The 27,822-nt window shown below is 55.6% G+C and overlaps 1 protein-coding gene and 1 long non-coding RNA gene across 3 annotated transcripts in view; one reads left to right on the top strand and one right to left on the bottom strand.

Annotated features, from left to right (window-relative positions):
* Nucleotides 1-6,625: 6,625 nt before the first annotated feature.
* PEBP4 (phosphatidylethanolamine binding protein 4) overlaps nt 6,626-27,822 on the bottom strand; it is a 213,738-nt gene continuing 192,541 nt past the window's right edge. For both annotated transcript variants that reach the window (XM_073805836.1, XM_033857669.2), the window contains 3 exons: nt 21,102-21,147; nt 18,752-18,865; nt 6,626-6,903 (listed from right to left, as the gene is read on the bottom strand). In XM_073805836.1, coding sequence (XP_073661937.1) covers nt 6,752-6,903; nt 18,752-18,865; nt 21,102-21,147 — 312 coding nt within the window. In that variant the 3' untranslated portion in view covers nt 6,626-6,751. The remainder of the gene's footprint in view (nt 6,904-18,751; nt 18,866-21,101; nt 21,148-27,822) is intronic.
* Nucleotides 9,137-25,994, top strand: LOC141278942 (uncharacterized). The gene is made up of 2 exons (XR_012332401.1): nt 9,137-9,562; nt 24,866-25,994. It is a non-coding gene; the product is annotated as an uncharacterized lncRNA (long non-coding RNA).

Below are 27,822 nucleotides of genomic sequence, written 5' to 3'. Positions count from 1 at the left end.
CATGCAGCTTGCATGGATGTCTAGAAAGAGCCTGGCAGAGGTGAAACCCTGCAGTGTCTAGCGGGTGCGTACACCGTGTGATTTTGTGTGGGCTGGTGTATTTACAGTATGTGTGCAGGATACGTATAGTAGAGGTGTGTGTAAGTGTGCGTGCACACGTTTGTATACGTGTGGACTGGCAGGGTCTGGTTCTCGGGGTATGGGGGAAGGAAGCCAGGCGAGCTCTGGACAGGGGTGACCAGCGTTCTCATGGGCGAATTCAGCTTCCTCCCCGGGGAGGTGGGGGTGAGTAAAGAACTTCTAGGTCTCTTTTGTAGCCCTTTCAATTCTTAGCACTCAGCTGAGCCTCCATCAATACTGGGGAAGGGCTGACTGGGCGCTGGCTTCACAGCCACAGCAAGGAGAGAAAGAATCTATTGCCTTTGTGGTGGCTTGAGTATACACGTCCAGCTGTGTCTGTGTGTGTGTGAGTGAACGCGCAAGTGTGTGAGTATGTGAGTGTGAGCATGGGATGTCTGAGTTTGTGTGGCTGTGTGTGAGCGTGGGTGTGGGTGGAGGTGTTTGGACTCCTTTCGGGCACTACCTAGGCTCGCTCTGCTGCCCAGGCCCTAAAGGAAGCCCCCTGAGCCCACTGTCTGCTTACTTCACGAGACTGGAAATGAAAGTTGCGCTAGGGCCCCGTTACACCTTCCCTTCTGACAGGCTCAGCCTCTCTCCTTTGAGCCCTCTGCTTCCTGCACAGCTGACTTACGCCAGTGGGGCGGACTCCACCTCCTGAGGAATAAAGAGGGCGCTTCTGTTTCCTGCCCTCATTCAGGGCGGGTCAGGAGGTTCTCGAGTCATATTTCTACCCTCTGTGCCTGAGTGCCCATGTGCCCCTCCGTCCTCCCTCTGCTAGGATCCCTGAATGGTTTCTCTGCCATGCCCCCCAAATAGCCATATAGAACTGTAGAACATTCAGCTGGAGGGGGCCTCTGAGAGCACCCATCCCAAACTATTTTACAGATGAGAAATCTGAGGCCCAGAGACGGCAGCTGACATGCCCAGGGTCACACAGCAGTGAATGGTAGCCCTGGTGCTAAAATCAGGTCTTGACTCCTGGTCAGTGGTTCTTTCAGCTACATCACACCAGCTGGCCGTGTCCTTCTTTCCTATTTCCTTCTCTTTCTGACTGTTTCTCTTCCTTTCGACTTTTCGACTGAAATATTTCCTTTTTTTTCTCTCTGAAATGCCCTCTCTGTGTTAAGCGAGATGGCTTGCATTTGGTGGTACCAAGGTGGTACTCAGACCCAAGACCTCAGTCCTGGCATGGTTTTCATCTGCCCTTTCCAAAGGTTTTTCTCCTTCCTGGTCCCTCATCCCCCAAGGACTGCCAGGGACCCTGTCCCCTCCTCTCCCCAAGCCAGCCTCTTCAGCTCCTAATTCTCCTTCCAAGTACCCAGGAGGCAGATGAGAACCCTCAAGGAATTTTCTTCTTTCTCTAACCTTAGTTTCCTGGTCTCTAAAATGGAGCGAGGGTCTCTGCAGGGGAACTATGGGGATTTGTGTATGTGTGCATGCAGGTGTGTATGTGTGTGCGTGTGTGTGTATGTGCACCTCTTGTGTCTCCCAGCAGCTCCCGGGGGTAATGGGAAAGTTAATTAGTGCCAGGATGAAAGGTGCTATGGGGTAATTGCAGGTAATATCAGGACAGCCGGGAGGGTGGGGCTAAAGGCCCTCAGACCTCCTGGGGGTAGTGGGCAGCCCCGAGCCCCACTCCTGAAAACAGATCAGATACCTGGAGAGGAGGGGGGAAGGGGGCATTCTGAGTGAAGGGTCTTTGTCTTTACAGGGAAGTGCTTGTTAGTTGCTAGGGAACTGGGTTGTCTTTCCTGATCCAAGCCACCCAGTTTTTTGCTGAGCTTGGGAGGGGCATGCTGGGCTGGGGCTAGAGGCTCCCTTGCCAGGTGGCCCTTTCCCTGGGGCTGCTGATGCTTGGATGGGTCTCTTGGGAAGGACTCTTGTCTGGGGAGGGTGAGTGCTCCCATTACCCTCGGCCTCACTGCTTGCTCCAGCCGAGCTGGGGAGCAGAGCAGGTGAGTTGCAGGCAGGGAAGGAGAGGAAAACACACATGTACCGAACAGCCTGCCCACCAGGCACTGTGCCGGGTGCCTTCCACGCCATCTCATTTAACCGTTGCAACAGATCTTTAAGGAAGGCACTTATTTACATTTCCCTCCCATTATGCTGTTTTGTTTTTGCAGTTGAAACACAGGTCCAGAACAGTTGAGTAAGTTGCCTGAAGTCAAAGAGCTATCGAGTGGTAGAGACTCTGTGATCTTAGGTGTGCGAAGTAAGAAACGTTGTGCTTTTCAAATTTTACCACCTCTTGGGACTTCCCTGGTGGCGCAGTGGTTAAGAATCTGCCTGTCAATGCAGGGGACACGGGTTTGATCCCTGGTCCGGGAGGATCCCACATGCCGCGGAGCAACTAAGCCCCTGTGCCACAACTACTGAAGCCCGCATGCCTAGAGCCCGTGCTCTGCAACAAAGAGTAGCCCCCTGCTCGCTGCAAGTAGAGAAAGCCCGCACGCAGCAATGAAGACCCAATGCAGCCAAAAATAAATTAATTATTTAAATAAATTAAAAAAAAATTTACCACCTCGTGCATCTAGCCAGCTTTTTTCTTATCCCATGGGTGCTCAGCCCTAACGCTTGAACCCACCATCACCATCACCATCACCATCATCACCACCATCATCACCACCACCACCACCATCATCATCATCATCACCATCACTACCACCATCACCACCATCATCATCACCATCACCATCATCATCATCATCTTCACCATCACCACCACCATCACCACCACCACCACCATCATAACCACCAGCACCACCATCATCACCATCACCACCACCACCATCATCACCATCACCATCACCACCACCACTGCCACCATCATCATCACCATCACCACCACCATCATCATCATCACCATCACCACCACCATCATCATCATCACCATCATCATCACTGTCACCACCACCATCATCACCATCACCACCACCACCACCATCATCATCATCACCATCACTACCACCATCACCACCATCATCATCACCATCACCATCACCATCATCATCACCATCATCATCATCTTCACCATCACCACCACCATCACCACCAGCACCACCATCATCATCACCACCACCATCATAACCACCAGCACCACCATCATCACCATTACCACCACCACCACCACCACCACCATCATCACCACTACCACCATCATCATCATCATCACCATCACCACCACCATCATCTTCATCACCATCACCACCACCATCATCATCACTGAGAAGTCTTCCTATATATCCTTTTCCATCTCTTTTTTAGCAGTTATTACACAGGTAAGGTTCTGGGAGGGAGAGGGGATTGAGGGTGGTAAACTGTTGGGGTATTTGCCTTGAGCAGGTTGAGTTGGGTGGTAATGGCCTCGAGCTGGGCCAGGCCATTGCTATGAGTGTCCAGGGGCTGGCCCTCCCCACAAATTGTACTCGGTCTAGAATAGCTGAAGCTCGGTTCAGGGAAGACACGTGGGGGAGACTCCCTTTACGTTCTTTTGCAACCTCCAGCCTTCCTTCTTGGCCTACCTGCCTTCTGAATAAATAGAAGGTCTGGCCTTTATTTTATGTAACCCAGAGAGTAAAATTAGAGTACCCTTTACCTGTGAGTACTGAGAGTGGGAAGGCTTGAGTTAACACCAGATTCTACCATTACTAGTTACAGAACAGGGATTAGGTTCTTATCTTATCTTAAGATTAACTTATCGGAATGTCAGTTTCCTCATCTATAAGATGAGAATCATGACACCTACATTATTCGATAGTTGTGACAATCGGATGAGAGAATATGTATGAAGGCCCCGGTAGGCTGTAAAGCTGGGCAGGAAGGCACTAACTGAGATGCCACACGTCAGGCATTTGGCACGGTGCCTGGTGTGCAGACAGCACTCAACAAATGGTATGCGATAATGATGATGACGACGATAATTCCATCAATTCTCTTCATCCCTGTAAAGGGGTCACGGACACTCCCTTTCTTAGCTGCTTTGTTAGCTGTCTCGAAGCAATCTACATGCTCATTTTGTTTCTTCCTGGAGGAGGCAGCGAAAGAAAAGGGGCACGAGGCCCAAAGCCTTCTGCAGGCAGACAGCTGACTAAGGGGGCTTCCCCAAGGTCTCCTGGCCTCCAGGCTTCCCCTCCCGGCCACTGGGAACTCCTTCTCTGTGGCTTCCAGGGACGTCTGACAGGGCTGGCTTCAGCCTAGAGCCTGGGCTAGTTTTGTTCTTTTTTCAAGTTTGGAGGCCAGGAGGGTGGGGGTCTCTCTGGCAGCTGAACTAAAAGCCCAAAGCACCAGGGGAAAAGAAAGGAAGGAGGGGGGGAAAGGGAAGGAAAGCAAGCCGATAATTTCCTCGAAGGATAAACATCCGATTTTTTTTCCTCACCCAAAATAAACATGCTAGCCACAAGGAATTAAAAGCAGAAGAGAGGAGGATGTGTCTCGATTTGGGGCTGCTCTAGGAAGCTGACCTGCTATTTATGCTGGCCTTGGGCACCGACCGGAGCTGCCAATTACACTCCGGGCCCGGTGGGGTGGGTGCTGAGGGGAGAAGGGCCCGGAGAGAGGGAGGTTCACACACACTCAGAGAGTCCCTTCCAGGGCTGCCTTCCATGACACTGCAAAGGGACACTGCCTTTGCTTCTTCTTGTAGCTCTGCCGACAAGCCTGCCTGGTGGCGTAGAAGGGAGTAGGGAGCTCCTGCTGCCTGGACTGGCATCAAAGGCCCTTCTGTAGCATAAGAGCTTGCTGTCCATCACCTGGGCGGGGAGCTGAATCTATCGGTGTGGGGCAGTAGGGGGGCGGCTGCACCATCCAATCCCCTCCCATCACAAACTCCATCTCCCACCTCCTGGTGTTCTTCAGATGCCCGTCACTAAAATCTTCCCACTAGTCAAGAGTGTGCTGGGCTGGGCTGAGGGGTTGGCCTGGGCCCCTTGCCTTCCAGCTAATGCGGGGCATGCCTCTAGGAAGGTAATAACCCTGGGCCCAGGTGCGGCCTGCCCCTTTCATCTGGGGATCTCAGGCACTTTGCATGCATGAGTCACCCATCTTGCTGTTTTCTAGCCAAGGAGGTGGGGAGTAATTAACTCTCGGAGGGAAACTGAGCAGAGGGGCTTGTTGAGGGGGTAGGGGTGGGGCTGAGGGGACTGGAGTTGAGGGTAGGGGAGTTTAGCCTATGAATGAGACCGTGGCAGAGAGGTGCCTCTAAGGGGGTTTTGGGTGGGAAAGCCAAGAGACCTTCAGAGAACGTCCAGGGGCAGTCAGGACGCTGAAAATCCCTTCCTTGCAGACACCAAGGTGTTTCTTCACAGCTTTCTAAAAGCATAAGTCAGATGACGCCCCCTCTCCCCTCCAGTCTACTTATCATTCCACAATTCCCCAGCGCTTTCAGGGTAGAGTCCAAAACGTGAACATGGCTGCAAGGCCTGGCTTGTTCTTGTCTTTGTCTATCTGTCCAGGTGGCCATGATTTTGGCCTTTCATTGCCCCCATCACCCACGGGGGCTTGGAGGTGTCATTTCTCCTCTTTGCCCCCTGTCCCCACTCATCATTCACCCTTACCCCACTTCTCAGCCTTGAAGTTAAACATCACTTCCTCAGGAAGAAGAGAGCTTTTGTTTTTTAAGTCAGCAGGCAGCCTTCTTTTATTTATTTTTATTATTTATTTATTTATTTTTGGCTGCCCTGGGTCTTCGTTGCTGCATGTGGGCTTTCTCTAGTTGTGGCGAGCGGGCTTCTCATTGCTGTGGCTTCTCTTGTTGTGGGGCACGGGCTCTAGGCGCAGGGGCTTCAGTAGTTGTGGCTCGCGGGCTCTAGAGTGCAGGCTCAGTAGTTGTGGCGCAGGGGCTTAGTTGCTCCGCGGCATGTGGGATCTTCCCGGACCAGGGCTCGAACACGTGTCCCCTGTATTGGCAGGCAGATTCTTAACCCCTGCGCCACCAGGGAAGCCCAAGAAGAGGGCTTTTTGAGCTTTACCACCCCCCACCCCCCATCACAAAGCGCGTCGCCTTTACTCCTTAGGACACTTGCCACATTTGCTGGAATTTACTTGTGGTCATCTGATAAAGTTTGCCCTCCTGTAGTAGTCTGGAAGCTCCAAGAAGCAAGCCTCCTGTTGGGCCTGCCCTGGTCATACATGTCACCCCAGCCCCTGGCAGGAGGTCAGGCACATACCAGGTGCTGACAATGTTTGTTAAATGAATGTCAGAGCTGGAAAGGACCGTGGTGATAAACCAACCACCCCCTGCCTCTTCTTCCTCAATTTCACACCTGAGGAAGCAGAATTTTAGAGAGGATAAGTGACTTGCTCAAGGTCACACGGTGCCTCAGTGATCGTTCAGGGCTAGAGATCCCCCCCGCCCGCCTGTCCATCCTTCCCACCCCACTTCCCCCCCCCACCACTTGCATTTACAGGAATGCCCCAGGCCCCAGTGCTGAACATCAATTGATTTCCTCCTCTTGGTTTTAGAAGGAGGACAGGTTTGGAAACAGAACATCCAACCATTAAGCCCTGGATCATTTTTTTTTTTTTTATTCGGAAGAGAAAGGGTTTCATACCCGGAGTGGGGTCTATACACAGACCACGGGCGGTGAGTACTGTGCACACACCTGCAACGTGAAGCCTGAGGTCTGGCGGGCAGTTATCTCGGTTCAGGTTTGTCCTTGGGCTCACTGCTTCCTCCCAGAGCCTGGTGATGCAGCGTGTCCTGGTAATTCTGGGTCATGAACTGGGTGCTGGCTTCAGGTTCGCCCAGGTGGAAGCGGCTCAGAAATCTGTCCATATTCCAAGAGCCTGGAAGGACAAACAGACCACAGGGAAGTAGTGAGAGAGAACCGTGGACTTCAGAGCTGGAAGGGGCCTGAGAGGGAGGCCAGCTGTGGGGAGCAGAGAGAGGAGGAGGCGGCCGTGGCCATCGGTCTGAGGGGTGCCCTCTGGCTCCTGGCTGCAGGGGCAGTCTCTGGATGTTAGCAGCGTCTGGGAAGGACGCTTCCTGGAGGACAACGGGGATGGCCTTTGGTCGGTTTCTCCAGGACTTTATTTGGCAGAACTCTGCCTTCTCACTCGTACGCAGAAAGGAAATGCCCAGTCAGGTTGGCTGCCCATTTTCTCCAGCCACCCCTCTTTTCCTGCAGGCTCTCCTGACTGAGGCCTGAATGCTTCTTTTCTTCATACCTGGTCAGCCCAGTTGCCGGGGCTGAGCTTGGCAGAACCGTCTATGCCGTTCTTCCAATCTCCTCCCCAGAAGCCCGGCCACCTCCCCCGGAGTCCCAGGAGACCTTGTGCGACAGGGTTCCTTCCCTGGCTGTGGCAGAGGTGAGAGGCAGGGCATAGGGCCAGGCTGCTTCTCCCTGCCCTGAAGACCTGGATCCTGGAGGGGAGCAGAGTGTGGGCGAGACATTCCCGGCCTGGACCCTGGGGAAGTCCAGTGGGTGCCCAGGTCAGAGGGGGCCTCCTCGGGGGAAGAGAACACAGGGGCATAGGGGGAGGTGCATCTTCTGGGACAAGTGTGAACAGGCCTAGCAGCAGGGCAAGGAGAGCGAGGCCCCAGGCACGGGGGAGAGGCTGAGGGAGGCGGTCAGAGGCATGTTCCCATGCTCTTGTTTCCCAAACCCTGGGCCTCAGGCACCCTCGGTGGGTGGTTGTCAGGTAAAATACAGGTTGCCCAGTTCAACTTGAATTTCAGAGGAGCAACGAATACTCTGTTAGTGTAAGTATGTCCCACATATTGCCTGGGCCATACTTATACTAGCAAATTGAATTGGACATCCTGTATTTATTTATTTAGTTATCACCATCACTGCCCGCCCCCTGGGTTTTTTTCCCCTAAAATCTAGCAGCCTTCCCTGGCTGGAGGGAGTACTAGGGGTAGAGCCTGCCTGGAGTAGAGCTAGACAGTGGCTGATATAGCCTGAACCAATGGAGAACAGTAATCTCTAACACACGGAGAGCAGGAAGTGAGGGGCTGGCAGCCTAGATTCCTCCCTGAGCCGCCCCTCTACCCACCTGTGGTCCTTGGTCTACACCCACCTCCATTTTTAGCAATGAAGAAGGCAAATCCCCTCTACCTGCCACCCTCCCACACCCCCAGCTGTTTGCATTTCAAAGATGGTCTCAAGGAGAGGACAATTTTTAAACCAAAGAAACAAAACAATGATAATAATAATAATAATAATAGCAATAACACGGATATAGTGCTTCCTATGTGCCAGGCACAGTTCTAGGAACTCCACACATATTCACTTAATCCTCACAAGGGGAGACTATATTTATTCCTAGTGCACAGATGGGATGGTGGTGCTGAGGGTGCCTGAGGCCCAGGGTTTGGGAAACAAGACCAGGTTCCGGTGCGGAAGCTTCTCAGGGGCACGGATGGGGGAGAGGACCTCTACGGGTTCCTTCAGGTCTTATCTGGCTGTAATTGTGAATGTGGTTGTGCATTCAAATTGCGCCTTTGAGGGCCTAGAAAATAGGTGCTTCGGGAGTTCTCTTGGGGGAAGGGCTGCATGGGATGGGCTGCTGCTGGGCTGTAGGACCCAATGCTGGGGATTTTCCACTAGAATGGGATGGAGGGAGGGAGGGAGAAAGGAGGGAGCAGGTACTCGCCTGGCTGTGGCCTTTGCACCCAGGGCACCCAGCGGACTGGAAAAGAATTGTAGTAACACGACCCTGGGAAAGTGTGTGTGTGTGTGTGTGTGTGCGTGTGTGTGTGTGTGTGTGTGTGCGTGTGCGTGTGTGTGTGTGCATGCTTGTATATGTGCGTGTGTGTGTGCCTGCATACCAGGGAAAAGGTCATGGGTGAACTGGCGCATGGCGGGCACGGGGACAAGGGGGCCTTCCCCACGGAGCAGGGCAGGAAGGAACCTGGTGGCAGGGAGGGAATTGAAACTCATCACGAGATCAGAGCAAGTTGACGGAAAGAAATCCCCTGCACCCAGGGAGACCTTGCTCCCCTCTCCCAGCAGTCTGCTCTCTTGATTGAGCTAGGAGTGCCCGGGGGGCCTTGCAGCTGCTTCCGGGTCCCATTTCCAACAACGCTGGGGTCCTTGGGCAGCTCCGCAAGCCCGCCCCATCGCTCGGGAGACGGGGCCCAAGTGCCGCCTGGCTGCTAGCCTCTGCGGCCTCCTCCCCTGGCTTGGCCGTGACTCCTTACACCTCCGTTTCCTGCCACAGAGGGCAAGAGGAACTGACCCTGTGCAAGTTCTAGAAGGAAGAGGGGTGAGTCAGGCCCTCAGGGCTGTGTGGGGAGAGACGAGGACTTTGGAGGCTGTGGCTTTTGCGGTCGCCGCTTTCTGTGGAAAGCCCCATCCTGTACGGCACTGCCCGGGTCCCTGAGCTGCAGGGGTCTGCTGCCATGCAGGAAGAGGGCGGCGCTGCTGCCTGTGCTCGGGCCACTCCCCTTGTACCCTGGACCCACCCTGGATGGGCTCTTCCTGGGATGAGGGCAGGAGTGGTGAGTACACTTCAAAGGCCTCTGTGGCAGGAGGCCTCCGGCCACAGGGAGGAAGGAGGAGGGTGTCTCCTGAGCCAGTGGCTGGAACACAGAGGCCTGGGCTCTTCAGGGCAGGGTTACCGCATATGATGTGCAGGTGGGTCCCTGCACAACCCTAGGGGATGCTGCTTCCATCCAGCTAAGCCATACGCAGAGGCCATTTGCTCACTTACTGGCCGGTACTGATGGGGAAGATGTTAGAGGTTAAAGATGTTCCAGACCTGGGCCCGGAGGCGGGGAGCAGGGGAAGTTAGGTCACCTCATCTAAAGCCGTGGGGAGGGGTGTTCTGAGCCTGATCTCTACGAGACACTGGGAGGGGGTGAATGACCCCTGTCATCAACAACGGGGAGGGAGGCTTCATAGAGACTCATCCTCTGAGTTTGAGTCCTGGGGACTGCAAGGCTGGAATGTTCGGGAATGGCCCTGGGACAGCTCCTGAACAGTTCATCTCTTCACCCCCGGCCTCCCAGATCTGTGGGGCTGGCTTACCACTGCTTGGGAGTGGCTCATCACACGGGCTGGACCACTCCCATTGGGCCTATCAGGGTTAAGAGGCATCCAAGAGACTGAGAAGGGGATGTTACACCCAGTCTAGCAACCCCCAGCCACCCCAGGATTCGGGAGAGCTGGGTAGACAGCACCTGGGCTAGAATTCAGAAGCTCTGAGCTGGAGGGAAATCTCAGACCCTGGGATCCAGGCCCCCCAACACTGACAGCTGCTTCCGGGGTCTGCCAGGCATGGGGGAGGGTGGCTTTATCCAGGCGCCACTCCTGCCCTCTACGAGTTTATAATATAGGACAATTAACAATGGACTAATAAGAAGCTAGGCCTTCGCAGGGTGGCCTCAGCCAGCAGCACAGCGTGCAACCCTGGCAGACGAGGTCCTGACCCAGCAGTGGTCCTGGAGTCTCTCCAGCAGTCCTACTCTTAAGACTTCCAACAGCACAGGACAGCGTTCCCTTGTGTCCTTGCTCCCACCTGACTTGTCATCTGGTCCTCAGTGGGCCCTCAAGCGTCCCCCTCTCGCTGGGAGGGAGGCCCCCATTTGGGTGAGCTGGGAACAAGGGGTGGGTTCTAAGCCTTCGGATGGGTCCCCTCAGCCTCTGCTGGGACTCACGGTGCCCGGCGCCTGGCCTGGGGCCGCCCTGTCACCCCAGGCCGGGAGCTGCGTCTAACCAAGGCAGCCAGGCTCTTCCCTGGCCTCTCCCTGCCCTCCCCCTGCCCTCCCCCTGTGCAGGGACACAAGTGCTTCCTGGCAGGGGACAGTGGCCCTGAAGAAAAGATAAAAACGGAACACCAGCCTAATAAGCGTCCCGCTGAGCGCCCGGCTCAGGTCTGTAATTTGTCTGACGCTTCGTGGGGCTGGCTGCGGTGATGGGAGTGCTGATGCCTTTCTGCTGAGATTAATGATGTCCTGGCGGTGGTGGGCGGGAGGCCCGAGCCTTTTATTTTTTGTGCCATTAAATGACATCCAGAGACTTCCACTCAGGAGCTGAAAAGCCCTCGTTCCATCACATCCAATTACTTCTGGAGGCTATTTGCTGAGGGGCTGATCCCGCTGGCTCGAGAGGCTTGGGGCCGAGGGGACCACTTTGACTTTGGCGGGAGTGAGGTTGGCGGGGGGATGCCAGGGGTGGGGAGGGGTTACCTCCGGCTCCTCTGGAGAGGAGAACCCAGGAGAGCTGGAGAGCGGAAGTGCCATTCCTAACTATCCAGTAAGTGGATCACCCAGGCCTCCTCCCTCCGCCCTGTGGCTGGGGGCAGGGGTGGGGAAGGGAGCGAGAAGAGTGGAGACTCGAAACGGTCCATTTCGCCCCCAGTTATCAATTCCAGCATTTGGTGGTGGTGACGGCTGGCTGGAGTTGCGGGTGAAATTTGGGGATTTTCTGTGGTTTCCTGATGACCTGTTCAATACAGATTTGGGCAGTTGATGTTGGGATCGACTGGGGCATGTTCTGGAAGAGGGCTGCCTGGGGCCTGTGGAGATGGCAGGCGGTTCCTAGCCAGGGCGCCTGTCTGACAGCTGCCCCCATCTGGGCCGCTGCCAGGCCCCCAGTCCTACCCGCTCTGCCAGGTGGGTGGGGCGCTTCGGAGGCAGAAGAGGGCTGCCTGACACAAGCCCACACGGTGACTCAGGGGCTGGGCCCCGGGGGCTCCTGGGGCCTGGCCAGGTGAACCACCATGGGAGGTCATGGGGGGCGGGAGAGGGGCTGTTCGGCAGTGGGCTGCATGTGTTTGTGTCTGTGTGTGTTGTGTGTGTTTGGGTTGGGCTGGTCTCCAGGCGGGGCCCCCTTCCCTGCTGCTTGGCCTGCACTGTGCCTCTCCTCACTGCCACCAGGCCTGGTGGATTTCCTCCCAGCCTTGGTCGCTCCGCGTGCTGCCTCCTACTGTTGACGCTGCTTGGAGCTCGGCTGCCTTCACGCCTTCGGCCCGTGCTTTCAAACATTTCCCCACGGCGCCCCTTATCTCAATCACCCACGGTGCCCCGCAGGCCTTTAGACGCCACAAGCAGGACTTCAAGCCCACTGCGTGGCAAGTCTCCGCCTGTCCCTCCTCTCTGACCCCTGTGGGTGGGTGGCTCGCCCAGAAGCTGTTCAGTTCAGCTGCCTGTGGTGCTGGGGAGCAGATTCTCGCTGCCTGGTCTGGAGCCCAGGGACCCTCCTCTGCCCGCCCCCGCTCCCCCATCCCATTCTGCAAGGAGCAGTCCCTCTGCAGGTCCCCGAGGCCAGCCTATGGAGGCGAGACCGAGCCTGGCGTGGCCTGTTGGCTCCCCTGGCTCTGCGGCACGGTTCTGGGCTCACTCACAGCCTTTGAGAGGCTTCTGGATTGAGTTGTGGCATGGAGGGGATTCCCCTGGCTCACCCTTGAGGAGCGTGACGCGGGCTCGTGATCTCCCTGGGCGAGGCGCTGAGGTGAGGCACGGCACAGGCCACAGCTCCCGGGACTCGTGGTCCCCATGCGGCGCTGGGCTACAGCCCTCCTCCAGGGGAGCGGTGTGTGGGTGTGTCGCTGAGGCCACCCAAGGCAGCGGGACAGCTTTGCTCCCTCTCCATCCCCACACCAGGGCCCAGAAATCTGGTGGTCGGGGTTGGGGGAGAGGGAATGTGGGTGAAACGGCTGCAAAGAGCATTTTGCCCCCGAAAGCAGAAGGAAGTGAACCTGCTATTAACTGCAGACCCTCGGTCAGCCAAGCCACTCACTGTTCTGGGCTCCGGTCTCCTCCTTTGCCCTGGGGAACAGTGGCCGCTGTGCTGCCCACCCCACACGGTCGGGCAAGGGGCAGGTCCGGGAGGGGCAGGGCAGGCTGGCGGAGAGGCTGGGCGTGCGCGGCCCCGCTGGCTCGGCGTTGGGACAGGGAGGGTGTGGACACCGAAATCGTCATTTGTGGGCACAGTGTTCACAGAAGCGGCTGCCTACGCAGGTGTTAAAGGAACTTGACCGTGAGGTGTGTTTGTGAATGTGGCATGTGAGAATGTGCAGATCCGTGTGTGTGTGTGTGTGTGTGTGTGTTTGAATGGGCACACGTGGGTGTGTCCCCTATACAAACACTCATTGATTCAAAGTCCACAGTGGGGACTTCCCTGGCAGTTCAGTGGTTAAGACATCGCCTTCTAGTGCAGGGGGTGCAGGTTCGATCCCTGGTCGGGGAGCTAAGATCCCATGTGCCTCGGGGCCAAAAAACCAGAAAACAAAACAGAAGCAATATTGTAACAAATTCAATAAAGACTTTAAAAATGGTCCGCATCAAAAAAATCTTTAAAAAAAATAAAAAATAAAGTCCACAGTGGGCTGAGCCCAGAAACAGGTGGCAAAAAAGGGAACGTAAGACCAGAGTGAGTTCGGGGACTTCCCTGGTGGTCCAGTGGTAACGAATCCGCCTTCCAGTGCAGGGGACACGGGTTCGATCCCTGGTCAGGGAGCCCGCGTGCCACAATTAGAGAGAAGCCCCACACCGCAACGAAGAGCCTGCGTGCCACAACGAAAGATTCCCCCTGCCACAACTAACACTCGACACAGCCAAAAAAATAAAAATAAAAAAATAAATACTAAAAGCAACAAAAGAAAAGATAGAGGTGAGCTCTTCCCTCCAGGAATCTCTCTGGTCTCATGGTGGAAGTAGGACCCAGGCAAGAGAAAAATGTAAAGAAATACAGAAGAGAGAAAAGCAGGTAACTGAGGGCGTACAACAGGGTGTTTTGTGAGCCTGTGAGAGGAGCAGGAGAGGGCAGGGTAGGGTCGCCGACTGAGAGAAGGTGGCCCTGTGGCGTAGTTTTGAAAGGCGCCACGGACTGGTGTCCTGAAGGTGGGAAGGTGGTCCCGGTTTGGGGGAAGGGGGAAAATGTTCTGCCCGGGTCGGCCGGCAGAAGCAAATCAACTGTTGAGTGAGAAGGTGGGCAGGTTGACGTGAATGAAGAAGCAGGAGTCAGTGGGCATCCTGGCAGTGTGTGGTTCGGAAGGGTGTGAACCAACGCAGTGAGTGTGGACCCTCTTCAGACATGGGCCCCTCAAAGCATTCAGCTGGTTCCTCTAGAACCTGGAAGTCTGGAGGACAAATCCAAGGCTGCTGTGAGGAAGATGTGTAGAGAAAACATCGTGAATCCCAGATGAGCCCAGAGGCCTTATTCTAGGCTTTGGGTGTGGAGGGTGGGAGCAGGGGGATTGGGCGTGGGGGAGGGGAGTTAACTTGGAGGTCGAGGGTGCAAGTCCAGTGTATTACAGGCCCGAGATAATGCCACAGCTCCAAATTTGGGAAGGTGAAGTGTCGCCTTAGGGACAAATAGTGAAACTGGGCCAGCCCTTGTCAGAGGGCACCAGTTCAGGTTCTGTCGGCTTCAGTGTTCTCCCCCATTTGGGATGCGGTCATGCTTAAGCTATGTGACTATCTCCCTCCACTCTCTCTGTGAGCTCCTAGTACCTGCAGAGCTCCACCAGGTGATTCCATACATCCACGGCAGCAGGGATGTATTTCTGTACCCAGAGCACCCAGAACGGGGCCTCACACATACTTGACACTTAGCGTCATCTGAATGAACGCAGAGGGCATTGGTGAACCATGCCAAGCGTGGTGGGGAAAATGGAACGGGGAGGAAGGAGCTGTGGATTTGAAAGGCAGGATTTTATAAACTAGGAGCAAGGTAGGTCCAAATCCGCTTCCAAGTCCCTGCTGTGGTCCCGGCGGCCCCGTATCTGATCGAAGACCTCTACTCAAAGCGTGTGGGGTTGGTAGGGTGAGTCACACCCTAATTTGTCTGGCAGAACTCGAAGGTGGGAGAGTTCGGTGAGCTGGGAGCAAATCTGTTCAGGGTCATTCACTGGTAGACCAAGTAGTCCAACCCCTAGTCTTGATGATGGAGAAATTGAGGCCCAGAGATGTGAGGTGGCTTGTCCCAGGTCACATGGTGAGAGTTTGAATGTCAAGATCTTCCATTTGCTGACCCCTTGTATGTCATCCTGGGGTCACAGGACAAAGAGGAATCCGGGAGAGGGTTTCAGTCCCCGGTTCTGAGCAATTCCACCTCCCCCACCCCGACCCCCAACACAGTCATACAAGTTCAATGAGAATAATCTCATGCTCCCTTCTCATCCTAAACTTGTCATACACGACTAAGTCCCAGAGAGAGAGGCAACCCCGCAGGACTGGGTCAAGTTAACCACCCTCCATGGGTGCCCTTCTAGCTGGGCTCCTGCATACTGACCTCTCGCCCGCAGCCTCCGGACGTTGTTCCTGCTCGTTCATCCAGGGGTCACCTAACCAAGGCTGGCTATGGCACGCATACCCTGGGACTCCCCACCTCCCTCCATGGAAAGAAAACTAGATCAGGGCTTCCTTGGTGGCGCAGTGGTTGAGAGTCCGCCTGCCGATGCAGGGGACACGGGTTCATGCCCCGGTCCGAGAAGATCCCACATGCCGCGGAGCGGCTGGGCCGGTGAGCCATGGCCGCTGAGCCTGCGCATCCGGAGCCTGTGCTCCGCAACGGGAGGGGCCACGACAGTGAGAGGCCCGTGTACCGCAAAAAAAAAAAAAAAAAAAAAAGAAAACTAGATCAAAGTAAGCCCCAGGGTCCACATTTCTTTTCAGGGCTCCTCATCCTGGCCTCCTGAGTGCTGGTCCAGCCTGGCGCAGCTGGAGACCCCCCAGCACCGTGCAGGTGCTTCAGAGACCGCCAAGGCCTTTGGAATTCCGCCATTGCGCATAGGCTGCTTCTGCTGTTACAGTCGCCCCTTGGGTTCGTCCACACCACACGTCTCTAGGCCTCTGGAGGCCTCCTGTCCTCTCGCTCTGGTCCATCCTGCCTACCACTCCAGCGCCGTCATCTCTAAAGAGCGGCTTTTGCATGTTACTTCTCCCGCGAGCAATCTCCAGCAGCTCTCCAGGGCACCCACCAAAGTCACAGCTGTGCCGAGCTTCTGAGATCCTCCACAGCCTTCTCCCACTTTCTCCTTTCATAACCATCACAGGGGGCCTCCTTCTCACTTTTTAAAACAATCTTTGCCTCTGCAGTTTCCCCAGCCCAGAGCTCCCTTTTTCCTTCACTCTCCTCCTGGCCCACGCCCGGCCTCCTCCAAGTAGCCTCAGGATCATGTGGATTTGTAGATCATCTAGATCCAACCCCTCATTCTCTAGATGAGGAACCTGAGGCCCAGAGACATTAGCTGACTTGCTTAAAAGTCAAATCACTAGCTAGAGACTGGAAATCAACATATCCTCACCTTGCAGGAAAATACCTTTCACTCTTCCTGGCTGAAGAGGGTGTGTCATCCTGGAGGGAAAGGGATCCTGGGAAGGGACAGGACTGTCCCTAAGTCCACGTGATCTCCAGTTGTCCGTACAGCCAGAAACGCAATTAAGGGCTTAATTATACGCCGCTCTGCATCATTATTTAAGTGTTTCCAGAGGAGATCGTAAGCCTCTTGAAGGCAGGGAGCTTTCCCTGTGCCCTGGATTGTGTTCTCTCCAAAGCCCTTAGTACGGGGCGCGTGGAAGGCGTCACGTGGTATGGCTGGAACCCCGGCCAGAGCTTTCATCCGTGAGAATAATTTTATCATCTCCATTTCTGGCAGCAAACGAAACAGCATGGAAGCCAAAGGGACTCTGCCCAGGGGCAAGTCCGGTTCCTAAGTTTTCATGTGGATGGAAGGGGGGTGGCCATGGGAGTGCACGACCAGCCATAGTCTGGGCGAAGATCCACAGGGACTAGTAACGAGTTTCAGGCCCGATGGGTCTCCAGCTTCCCTGCCTGCTGTTGATATCATAGGAAAAGCACCCGTGGCTCAGGAGGACGAGCCATGGCAGGGGTGGAAAAGGCCTCTGGTGCATACGTCCCTTTTCCTCCTCTGCCCCTTTCACTGCTCCTCCAGGCGTCACCTAACGCTCCTTCCCCCTCCGTCCTGCCCTCGGAGAGTGCTCGGTCCTACGGAGGCGACTTCAGGGCACTGTTGTGACCCTGACATTTAACGTGGTGATCGGAGGTACTGCCCTAGTTTATGCGACTCCCACACGTGCGGGGAAGCATCGTGGGCTGAGGTGCTAGTTTCCAGCCCCCGGAGATCACAGTGCTTGGATTGGTGGAAGGGGCTTCATGATGAGACAGGGACCCAGGGAATTGGAGAAATTGGTCTTCGCCTGGGCAAGATACGTTTTTCTTTCCTTTCTCTCTTTGTATCCAGACTTGAAAGGGTGTCTTGGGCAGAGCCATTTAAACAGATTTACAGATTGGCAAGGTGCTGGGGGCACCTGGGGAAAGGTTCAGCAGTGGAAACGTTGCACCAACTCCGCTTCTAGGGCAGTCCAGAGCCTCCTGTGATTGGCGGCCCCTGCTCAGCACATCTGAAGGGCTCCATGCTCCCCTCCTCTCCTCCGGGGCCTGGGGCAGTAGGCTTGTAACAGTACTTTCTCCGGCTTCCCAGTGGGTGGAGGTTGGTTAGGGTCACTGGGTAAGAGGAAATGGCTGATGACACCCACCCACCCTCCTGTCAGCCTGGGGGATGTGCCCTTTGTGCTCCCAAGTTGGCATTTGTGCATTCCGCATTCTCTTCCTTCCCTCATCTGGGGGGAGGGAGGTGGGGTGGGTCATAGAGTGCACAGGGATTACTATAGTTCCCACTTTCTTGAAGAGAAACCTAAGGCTCAGAGAGCAGGCATGGCCCACACGGGGTCAGGTGAGTCACCTGTGGCATCGGCACTGCAGGAGCCAGGTGTCCTGGGCTCCCCAGCTCCCCAGCTCTGCTGGTAGGAGGACCAAGGCCAAGCAGCCTGGGTTAGCCATTGGGAAGCTATGGGAAATGGGTCCTCTGAAGAGTGCCAGGAGGGCTGTTCAGAGAAGCCAATGGAGGGGGCATGGCCAGGGAAGTCTTCACCCCACCACTGAGATGGCACAGAGCAATTAACGACCATTGAAGACAGACCGGCAGGGTGGCATTCCATGGCCCTCTTGTCCAGATCAGACTCAACTATAGGGTACAATTACCTGCAGAAGTGGTGTGGGGTAGCTGCCTGCACATGCCATTTGAAACTACTGGGGGAGGGCTTCCCTGGTGGTGCAGTGGTTAAGAATCCGCCTGCCAATGCAGGCGACACGGGTTCGAGCCCTGGTCTGGGAAGATCCCACATGCCGCAGAGCGGCTAGGCCCTCACGCCACAACTACTGAGCCCGTGTACCACAACTAGTGAAGCCTGTGCGCCTAGAGCCCGTGCTCTGCAACAAGAGAAGCCACCGCAATGAGAAGCCTGCGCCCTGCAATGAAGAGTAGCCCCCACTTGTGCAACTAGAGAAAGCCCGCGCGCAGCAAGAAGACCCAATGCAACCAAAAATAAATTAATTAATTTAAAAAAAAAAAAAAAAGAAACTACTGGGGGAGATGCTTCTCTCTTAGGCTCCAGTTACTCCCTTTGGGACTCTGCCTTATAGGTCCACCCACCCCGCTGAAGCCACCATCTAGGACGATGGAACTTCTAGGGGGAGACCATATCTGATGCCAACATCTCTTTGAAGACACTCATCCCAGTTTATTCTCAAGAAACACCACCCTTTGACTCCACCTCCAAGGCTCACGGGTATGGTCAAGGTCCTGACTTCCCCATGAATTCACGAAGCATCCACTTCCACCCCAGAATTCATCCTGGCTTTGAAGGATGGGAAGGCCTTACCTCGAGTTTTGTTTTCTTTAGGAAGGAGAGAGATGGTCTTTCCTTCCTGAAGATAGACGAAGAACTGGTAGCGATGGAAGCCACTTTGTGCTGGTGGGGAAGGAGGCTGGTAGGCTGTGGGTAGAAAAATGAGAGAGCACCCTCATGGGTATCCAGGGTATCCAGAAAAATGGAGCCCACCGCTCCACATCCCACAGTACCCAGGGGTTCCTGGCTATTCTGGGCAGGGGGAAAGAGAATCATTCTTGGTCCTTTTCACGGACCCCTCCTGGGGTCCCACCCACTGCAAACCACTAGGATTTATCTTTGGCAGGATCTCGTCTTCAGCAGCTTCATTTAAGAAGTACATTATCTAGGGTGGCGGGAGGAGGAGGTGTGGGCTGGTTGAAGGTCTTGGGTGCTGGCCGGGCTCTTGGGCCTTTCTGGGCCAGCGGGTGTTGGCGTTGTCCTCTTTTTGCTTTAGTCTGTCCTGATGGATGTCCTCCCTCGAGAGAAACTCATCTTCCTCTGCGAGTGTTTTTGGCAGGAGATTTTTATTTATTTTTTCAGCATTTCCTTATGAACTCAATCCCCAAAGAAGCCAATTTCTTGGCTGGATCCGGAGGATCTGGAAGTGGTTACGGGGGTGGGTGGGACTCGGTTCAAAGGTTTGATCATGGAAGCTGTAGGATCTGGGTGCTCGGGGCACCGGGAGCCGACGCAGGCTCTTCCGGAGGAGAATGCCTGTCTCCCTTCCTTTCGCTCTTTGTGCGGGAGGTACTCTTTTTCGGGGGAGATGCGGGGTGGGGACATCTCTCATCCTTCCCCCAAGTCTATGCAGGGCCTCGGGGTTTTGCAGGCCGACTTTCGCGGGCCATTCCAGCTGGGCCTCCTTCCAAGAGCGTGGGCCTCTTCCTCCCCCCCTTTGCTCCCTTCATCTCCCTTTCCAAGGAGCCAAGCATCTTCCTGGGGGTGGGTGGGGATGAAGTGTTTGCAAGGAGGATGCTGGGGGGAGGGAGTACCGGTACACTGTGGCCCCCTCCCTCTCCTGATCGTTAGACAAGAACCACTTGCTGCTCAGAGCTGTGGAAGCGTTCCTCGTGGTGCACTTCTGGCCACTGGGGCCTCCGGAGTGCCCACAGCCAGGGGAATTCCTGACTATTCATTTCTCCCTGGGTTTTTGCATTGCAGAGCAGATGTATGTGTGTGTGTGTGTGTGTGTGTGTGTGTGCGTGTGTGCACGTCCGCAGAATGAGAACAGCACAGGGTGTGCCAGGAGCCATGTGAATTTGTGTGAATTGGGGTCTCCGCTGGGGTGGGTGCAGGTGTTGGCGGAGCCGATGGGCATGGGAGCTGAGGCTGTTTTGGAGGGTCTCTGTCAGCGCGTGTGTACATGTGGGTAAACTGATGCTTTTTTACAAACACTGCCAACCAGTGAGGGAACTCAGTGGTTCTATGCAGCTGAGAATTTATCCTCGGGGGAGATAGAGACGCAACCCCCTCGTACTAGGACTTTCCTGAAGAGGTCTCCCTCCAAAAGTAGGGATGAGGAGAAAGGGAAGGAGGACACACTTGCTGAGCCACGTCTCAGGGCCAGGTCCTGGCTAAGTGCTTTCCCTGTGACATCTCCCTAATCTTCACCACAACTTGGTAAGGTGGGTGTCACGGCCATTTTCTGGATGAGGAAACTGAGGCTCTGAGAGGTGAGGTCAGGCCGACGGTCAGTGGTGGAGCTGGGCTTTGAATCCAGGCCCATCTGGTGCCCGGGTCCGCGTTGCTTTACGGAACCATGATGTTCGGTTGGTTTTTCTTGCTCAACCCTTTGCCAGAGGCCAGCTCACCACCTGAGCACCCCCTTCAAGTTGAGTGGAGGGCATGCCCTTGCTGGCGGGATCCCAGAGGGAGGGGAGGGGGGGAGCTGATGGTGAGAATGGGGGTGGGAAGAGGAGGGCATCAGAGAAAAGGGAGGTCCACGCAGCCACTCGCAGCCACATGGTGGGACTGGGGCAGGGGAAAGAGAGAGGGGGCAGAGGGAAGAGAGCTACCTGCCAGTCCCATGGAGTGGGGGCGGTTCTAGTTCTGGGTTCTCTCCCAGCGGAGCCCTGCAGGTTACTGTGGGCTCCATTCCTTACTGGTTGTGTGACATGGGGCAGGTGGTTCTGTGCCTCAGTTTCCTTCTCTTTAAAATGGAGATATCGATGGCAGCGACCTTAAAAGGCAGTTGTGCAGATAAGATCAGAGCGTCCAAGTAAACCGCTGGCTGAGCGCTTTGCACACGTGAAGCGTCCACATAAAGTTGTATCGCTGTGATTCCTGTGATCACCCTCACTGCCCTGGCTGGGGGGAAGGGGCGCTGGAGGGGCTTTCTCACGTGATAACTCCTGGCCCTGAATCTTCCCCTTCTTCATGTCAGCGCCCTGAAAATAAGAGACAGGCACAGGTGAGGGTCACTCCTGGGGCAGCAGAAGGCCATGCCATCACACTTAGTCCAGGTGGGCCCTGCTGAGTTCTTTCTCTCGGAGGGAGTAGGCTGGAAGAGGAGGAAGCTGTCCGGCTGTCCTGGGGGACGCCGCCAGAACGGCCCGTGGGGTTTGGAATGGTGCCTTGCGGGTCTGGGGAGAGAGGACAGGTGCAAACATTGCTGAGGGTGGCCTGGTGGCGAGGGATGGACCCCTGATCTCTGGAGAGCCTGACAGGACCCTTCCAGAAGGGCTGCCCCACTCTCACCCTCTGTGCCCCCAGGCTGGGCCCAGGACGCACCTCTGGGGCCTGTGGGGTCTGGTGAGATCTAGGGCGGGGCTGACCATCCTCACTGCTTGCCCATCCTCTCGGGTTCTCTTTGGGGCCTTCAGAATACTCGGCCGACGGCTGCCTGAGCAGCCAGAAGGGCAAGGAAGGGCCGGAGGAGGCCGGACTCCCTGATTTGGAGGCAGCTACTTCCCCCAGCCTCGACCGGACTCAGCCCAGCACCCTGGGCCGGTGGGACAGCTTCAGTTTCCCTTTTCTCTTCCTCCCCTTTCCCTCCCTTCTCCCCCCTGCTCAGTGTCTGTGGGATCATGAGGTGATCCCGGGACGTGGGCGGGGGGACGCGGGTGCTAATTACTGTTTGTGCAGGACCCGGAGATGCTCAGATGAAAGGCGCTGGAGCTGGGGCCCTGGTTTTGTGCCACAGCTCAGGGCGCCATGCCAGGGCGTCCTGCGGCCCCTCGGTGTGGGGTTTCATAGCCTTAATGATGGTGATTAGCCTGGCTCTTCACTGATTCTGCCAACACCTAAGTGTGCCCTGGCCACCTTTACACTGAGCCCTTGTGGTGCAGCCCCTGCTCCTTCCCCTCGAGAGAGGTGCTCAGGGTGGAGATGGGGGGCGATGGGGATGGGGGAGCGTGAGGCTTCTTCTCAGTTCTCTGTGGAGATTCTCAGACTCACCTGGGTGACCCAAACCCTAGTGTGGTTGACTTTTTACCAAATGTAAGCCCCTCCCCGCATTCCAGAGCCTCTCCCCCACCATTCTCCTCTTTAGGCGGCAGCCTGCCCTCTGGCTGTTCTCACTTCGGGCCTTTTTTTTTTTTGTGTGTGTGGTACGCGCGGGCCTCTCACTGTTGTGGCCTCTCCTATAGAGGAGCACAGGCTCCGGACGCGCAGGCTCAGCGGCCATGGCTCACGGGCCCAGCCGCTCCGCGGCATGTGGGATCTTCCCGGACCGGGGCACGAACCCGCGTCCCCTGCATCGGCAGGCGGACTCCCAACCACTGCGCCACCAGGGAAACCCCCTTCGGGCCTTTTTTTCCAGAACGTCCCTCTCCCCCAGGCTCCTCTGTGTCCATCTAGGTTACCTTTGGTCGGAGGAGGGGCAGGAGACTGCAGAAGGACGGACCGCCCCCCCACTTTGAGCCCCCCTCCCTCCGTTTCCTTCACGTCCTTTGACATCCCTGCCCCTTCCCTCCCCCTGCTCAGGAGCGTCCAGGAGCCTGTCAGACGCAGCAGAGCGCGCTCCCTCTGCCTGGCCTTCCCAGCACAGCCCCCTTCCCCTCAGTATCAGGCCGGGGTGTGGCCAGGGGTCAATAGGATGCCAGGACGGGGCGGGGGGCACGGAGGCCCCTCCCCTGGATACCCTTCTCTCCCGGGAGAGGCGGGGAGGGCCCTAGGCCTCGCAGCCACTCTCCCCAGATAGGTCTCTGAAGCCCAGCCCAGCCCGGCCTCCTCTGCCTTCCCAGCCTCCCCCTCATTCCTTTCCAAGTCATCCGGGCCAGCAGTTTGTTTAAACAAAACAATAGCAACCTAAGCCGCCTGTTTCTTTTCAATTCCCCACAGGCTCTGGTCCCACCCAGAGTGATAAACAGGCCTCTCTCCTGGTGAGAGCGCAGGGAGGGTTTGAGGGTGAGGATGGGCCCTGGGCCCGTGAGGTCAGAGCAGTGTGGAAAGTCTGATGGCAGCCTTGGTCAGGGTGGGGAGGCTCTCCGTCCCTCCCTTTTACTCCGGGGAGTCTTTTCTCCCCGACTGGGGCCAGCTTGGCAAAGACGCACGCAAAGCCTTGGATTCGTCAGTAGAGCTGGCGGCCCTGCCTGCCCGCCTTCCCCTGCCCGCTGCCCCTGAGCTCAGCTGAGGCAGCTGCCGCTGGCCCCGAGCAGAGGGCACTGATGGCTTTGAGAGCCTTTAGGGTCTCTCCGGAGCTTGTCCCATGGACAGGTGCTGGTCCTTGCTGGAAGGAAGAGCACAGAGTGAAGGCTCTGGGGAAGGCCCAGGCCGTAGAAGGGCTCCCTGAGTGTGGTCAGCACGGCTGGTACGTACCCGCGTTGGGCTGAATATTGGCGAAGCTCCCTCTGGGCCGTAAATCTTCCCTCCTTGGTCTGTCCTTGGGGGCCTAAAATTTCTACCGCAGAATCAATATCTAGTGGGGGACTCAGGAAACTAAAGCCAAAGGGTGAGAAAGTTGAGTCCCCAAGGTCAGACGACTTGTCCAGAGACTTACGAGCAGTGAGTGGGAGAATCCCAGAATGTTCCAGGAGGAGGGGGCCCCAGGCCCTTCGACCTTGGACCTGCAGTGCTGACCTGTGCCTCTTCTAGGACATCATGACCATCCCATCCCTCCTCTAGGAGGCGTTCTGGGGAAGACCATTATTAACGTACACAGATATCACCCAGAGGTCTGGGGCTGCTGTGGAAGTGGCCTACCTTTCCCCTCACCCCATGTGAAAACGTGAGGTCTCCTAAAACATCTTCGTGGCTTGGTGTGTCACATGTAGCCTGAAGTCACCTTAGAAAACTGGAAGCCTCTGGGGACGGGAGAGATTCAGGGACATTTTGAAGGCAAGAGGGGGAAATCTATCGTTCAGAGCACTTCCCAGGGAGACTGGGCTGAGGGAAGTGCCCTGAGGGTGGCGATGAGCCCAGCATCTGAGGACCAGACCCCATACCTGTCAAGTCTGAGCACAGCAGAGCTTTAGCAGGAGAGCCTCAGGAGGGGAGGGGCTGCCTCACCTCCACCCCCTCCCCAGCCCCCAGGTACGCTGTTCCTCTTGGACCCCGGGCACAGACAAAATTTCCTTTCCCTTACTATAGCTAAGACAGGTGGACATTTTCAAAAGGAATTTGTCTAAATGCTGATTTTAAAAAAGAAATCATGGCCTAAATGACAAACAGTATAAAAATAGTTGGATTTCTAATCCTCAAGACCACTGAGAAGCCCAGGATGGGTTTTTCAGGAGTCAGGACAGAAGCACCGGAGGTGTTTGGTCAGTGTGCTTTGGGAGGATGTCCTGGGCCCTTCTAAGACACGGGGACTCGGTGGCCTTGGGAGAGCATCTCCTTTCCTTATCAGCATCCTCTGGAAATGGGGAGCCTGATACCCATCACCCTCTTAGCAAGGAGAGGGGAGGAAAGGGCACAAAATTGCTCAATCAGACCCTTAAATGCTCAGGATATAAGACAGCCTCTCCTTTTTCTTAGAAGTTGGTGCCCGATGTGTGCATGTGTGCATACGTGTGTGCATCCGTGTATGTACACGTGCATGTGTGTGTCCATGGCTTCCTGGCATGGGAATTAGCACAAATTATTCTAATTGCGGAGAAGAATCTCAACTCTATGGACCCTTTGCAGGAACTTCCTGGTTTATAGAACACGAGATTTCTTTTCCAGCTCTCTCCCACCTCAAGAACCCATTGCTGGCTTCCCTGGTGGTGCGGTGGTTGAGAATCCGCCTGCCGATGCAGGGGACACGGGTTCGAGCCCTGGTCCAGGAAGATCCCACATGCCGCAGAGCAGCTAAGCCCGTGCGCCACAGCTACTGAGCCTGAGCTCCAGAGCCCGCGAGCTGCAACTACTGAGTCCACGTGCTGCAACTACCAAAGCCCATGTGCCTAGGGTCCGTGTTCTGCAGCAAGAGAGGCCACGGCAGTGAGAAGCTCGCGCACCGCAAGGAAGAGTAGCCCCCGCTCACCGCAAATAGAGAAAGCCCGCACGCAGCAACGAAGACGAACACAGCCAAAAATAAATAAAAATAAAATAAATAAATTAATATATATATAAAAAAGAACCCATTGGGTCTTGTTAAGCTAGTTTGGAACTGGCACATGAGATGCTTAAGAAAAGTTGAGGTTCAACGGAGAATCGCAGCAACTCCATTCTTGGACCAGGGCGATGCAGACTGTCGCACCAGAGTTGTTCTGAGTGGCTTGTCTCAGAGCAAGTAAAGAGCACAGTGCTGGAAGCTGGGAGCTGCCCCCCCGACCCCCCAGCCTACATTTGTAATGAGCTTTTAGGGTTTATTCTCCAGGGCACTGTCCAACCAATGGATCTCATAGCAGCCCTTGCGTGGGATGGGCAGAGATTGGTCCCCCCATTTGACCGGAGAGAAACACAGAGAAGCTTCAGCTTCTCAAGGTCAGGGACTATATCCTCTCCATCTTTGTAGCCCTTAGGATGCTTTGCACATAGCAGGGGTAGTAGATGTTATCCATGCCCTGGCCCATCCCCTGGCTCACCGGCTCTACTTTCAATCTGCTTCTCCTGGTCCCAGGGTCAGCACTGGCGTCTTGAGCTCACTTCACCCCCTGTGCATTAGGGCAGGTGTGCTGGGGCATTAATGTTCCCTGGCAACAGCTCTTAACCAATGGCTGATGGGAACTGGTGCGTAAGTGCTCCGGGTACCCCCAGTGGAACTTGTTTGCTCCTGAACCTTCCTTGGGTGCCTTCCTTTTCCTGTCTTACCCGCTGCCTTACTGGTGCTCTCTTGTGTCCCCTTTAAAATAAACTACTTGTACTGATATCCTTGTCTCAGGCTCTGCTTCTGGGGGACCCCAAGCTAAGACAGTAAGGGTCCAATAAACATCTGTGGGATGAATGGAGAGATGAGTGAAGGCTTTGTCCAAGGTGTCCTAGGCAGCTGACTCTTGGTCCTGACCTCTTCTGATGAGACCTCACTGCTGCTGTCTGGACCTGGATCCTTCTGCCCTCCCGGGCCGGACCCTAGAGTTGCCTGACAGAATTGGTCCCTGATATATTAAGCCCTTGGAAAACCACAAACAGATGAGCCAACTAGATGAAAGTCACCTCGATCTTTCGTTTCTTGTCCCCTTGGGGACAGCCAGAGAGCTACATTCCCTGAGAATGAAGGGTTCAGAGATGCCCCTCCTCCAGGCTGGGGAACCCCTTAGGTAAGATTTGGATTGTGAGGTCTGGAGGGTGGGGAAGGGGCCTGGCTCAGCACTGGGCCTTGCTGGGAGGCTGGCCCAGTTTCTTCACTTCCCTTCAGTTACCTCCAGGCAACTGCCCGCCCACCTGGGCTTACGTGAAGGCCCCAGGTACTCGGGCTTGCTGACCCCTCGAGCAGAGGGTCAGCAGCACATTTCCTTGAGCGTTAGGGAGATGATTTAATCTCTTCATTCACCTCTTTCCATCTGGGCGGGAGGATGTAATCGCTTCTCCTGCCTGGCTTCAAACCTCAGTCAGAGTGGGAAGTTGTACATTTTGATCTCTGGGTGGGTGGGGCGGGGGCATCGGGAAAGTCCTGAACTGGAAATGCGAGACGCACAAGGGTGTGGTGGAGACGAGGAAGAGCCGAGGGAGAAACGAGCAAAACTCGGGGGGAAAATGGGGAAAATAGGACAGAGTTCCAGGCTCTCTGACACTGGCACCAGACGAGAGAGCTCCCTGCTGTTTTACACAGCTGCCTGCAACCTGCCAAGTGGCAAAGGATCTAGGAAAAGGCGCAGGATTGGAAAGTGCTACCCAGCAATCTGTGGATTCTGCAATTCACAAGGGGTAAGTCAGTGGAAGGCACTGACAGCTCCTGGGCTCTGAGATCTCCAGGGGCTGCGGCTGCTGGGCCGCCTAACACCCACCTGGAGAGGACCCAGCCCCGGAGACTGTACCTGCCCCAAGGGAAAGGCTGCGATCAATTAAAACTATGGCTTGCTTTTTTGTCCTGGGGCTGGGAAAACGGGGGGCCGGCCACCAAGGCGGGTGGAGTGGAATCCGTGGGAAGTGGTGAGAAGGAGGCACAGACATGAGCCCTTCTGGGAGCCAAGTGCTTCCAGACTCCAGGGTGTAGGATGGCCGATTATTTGGGGCACTGGTTTCCCTCAAGAAGGGTCAACATCAAAGACCTGATAGTCTCCTCCTGGCACCTTCATGGGTGGTGGACTGCGTGGTGTTTTCTAAAGATGGGCTGCACCATCTTTAGAAGACACCAATGGATGGCCAGGAGATTCTGGTATTTGGTTCCAACTGGCAATAGGACCCCTGGGTTTTGATTCCTAGTTTGGCTTCAGATCTGGAGTCAGTTACTTCCCTGGGTCTCCAGATGCCAAAATGAGTTGGGGTGAGGTGGGGTGTTGCTGGTCTGCTTCTTGGCGTAAGTAGTTACTCAGATGGGAGGAGCTTCACCACTCTCCACAACACTGGGTGAAGAGGCAAGATTTCCCAAGGCCAGGGTCAAGGTTGCTTGTGGTCTAACAAGTACAGGTTGTCTAAGCCCTTTGTTCCAGGCCATATGGAGATGCGAGTGGTTCCCAAATAAGCCACCGTGTCTTGCACCTGTGTGTATGTGACAGTATCTAGCATAGGGTTAGCCCTGAGGCATGATGGCTGGGGAG

Source organism: Tursiops truncatus, chromosome 6 (assembly GCF_011762595.2).
Source record: "Tursiops truncatus isolate mTurTru1 chromosome 6, mTurTru1.mat.Y, whole genome shotgun sequence".
Taxonomy (NCBI): Eukaryota; Metazoa; Chordata; class Mammalia; order Artiodactyla; family Delphinidae; genus Tursiops; species Tursiops truncatus.
This window is presented reverse-complemented; position numbering and strand designations above follow the sequence as displayed.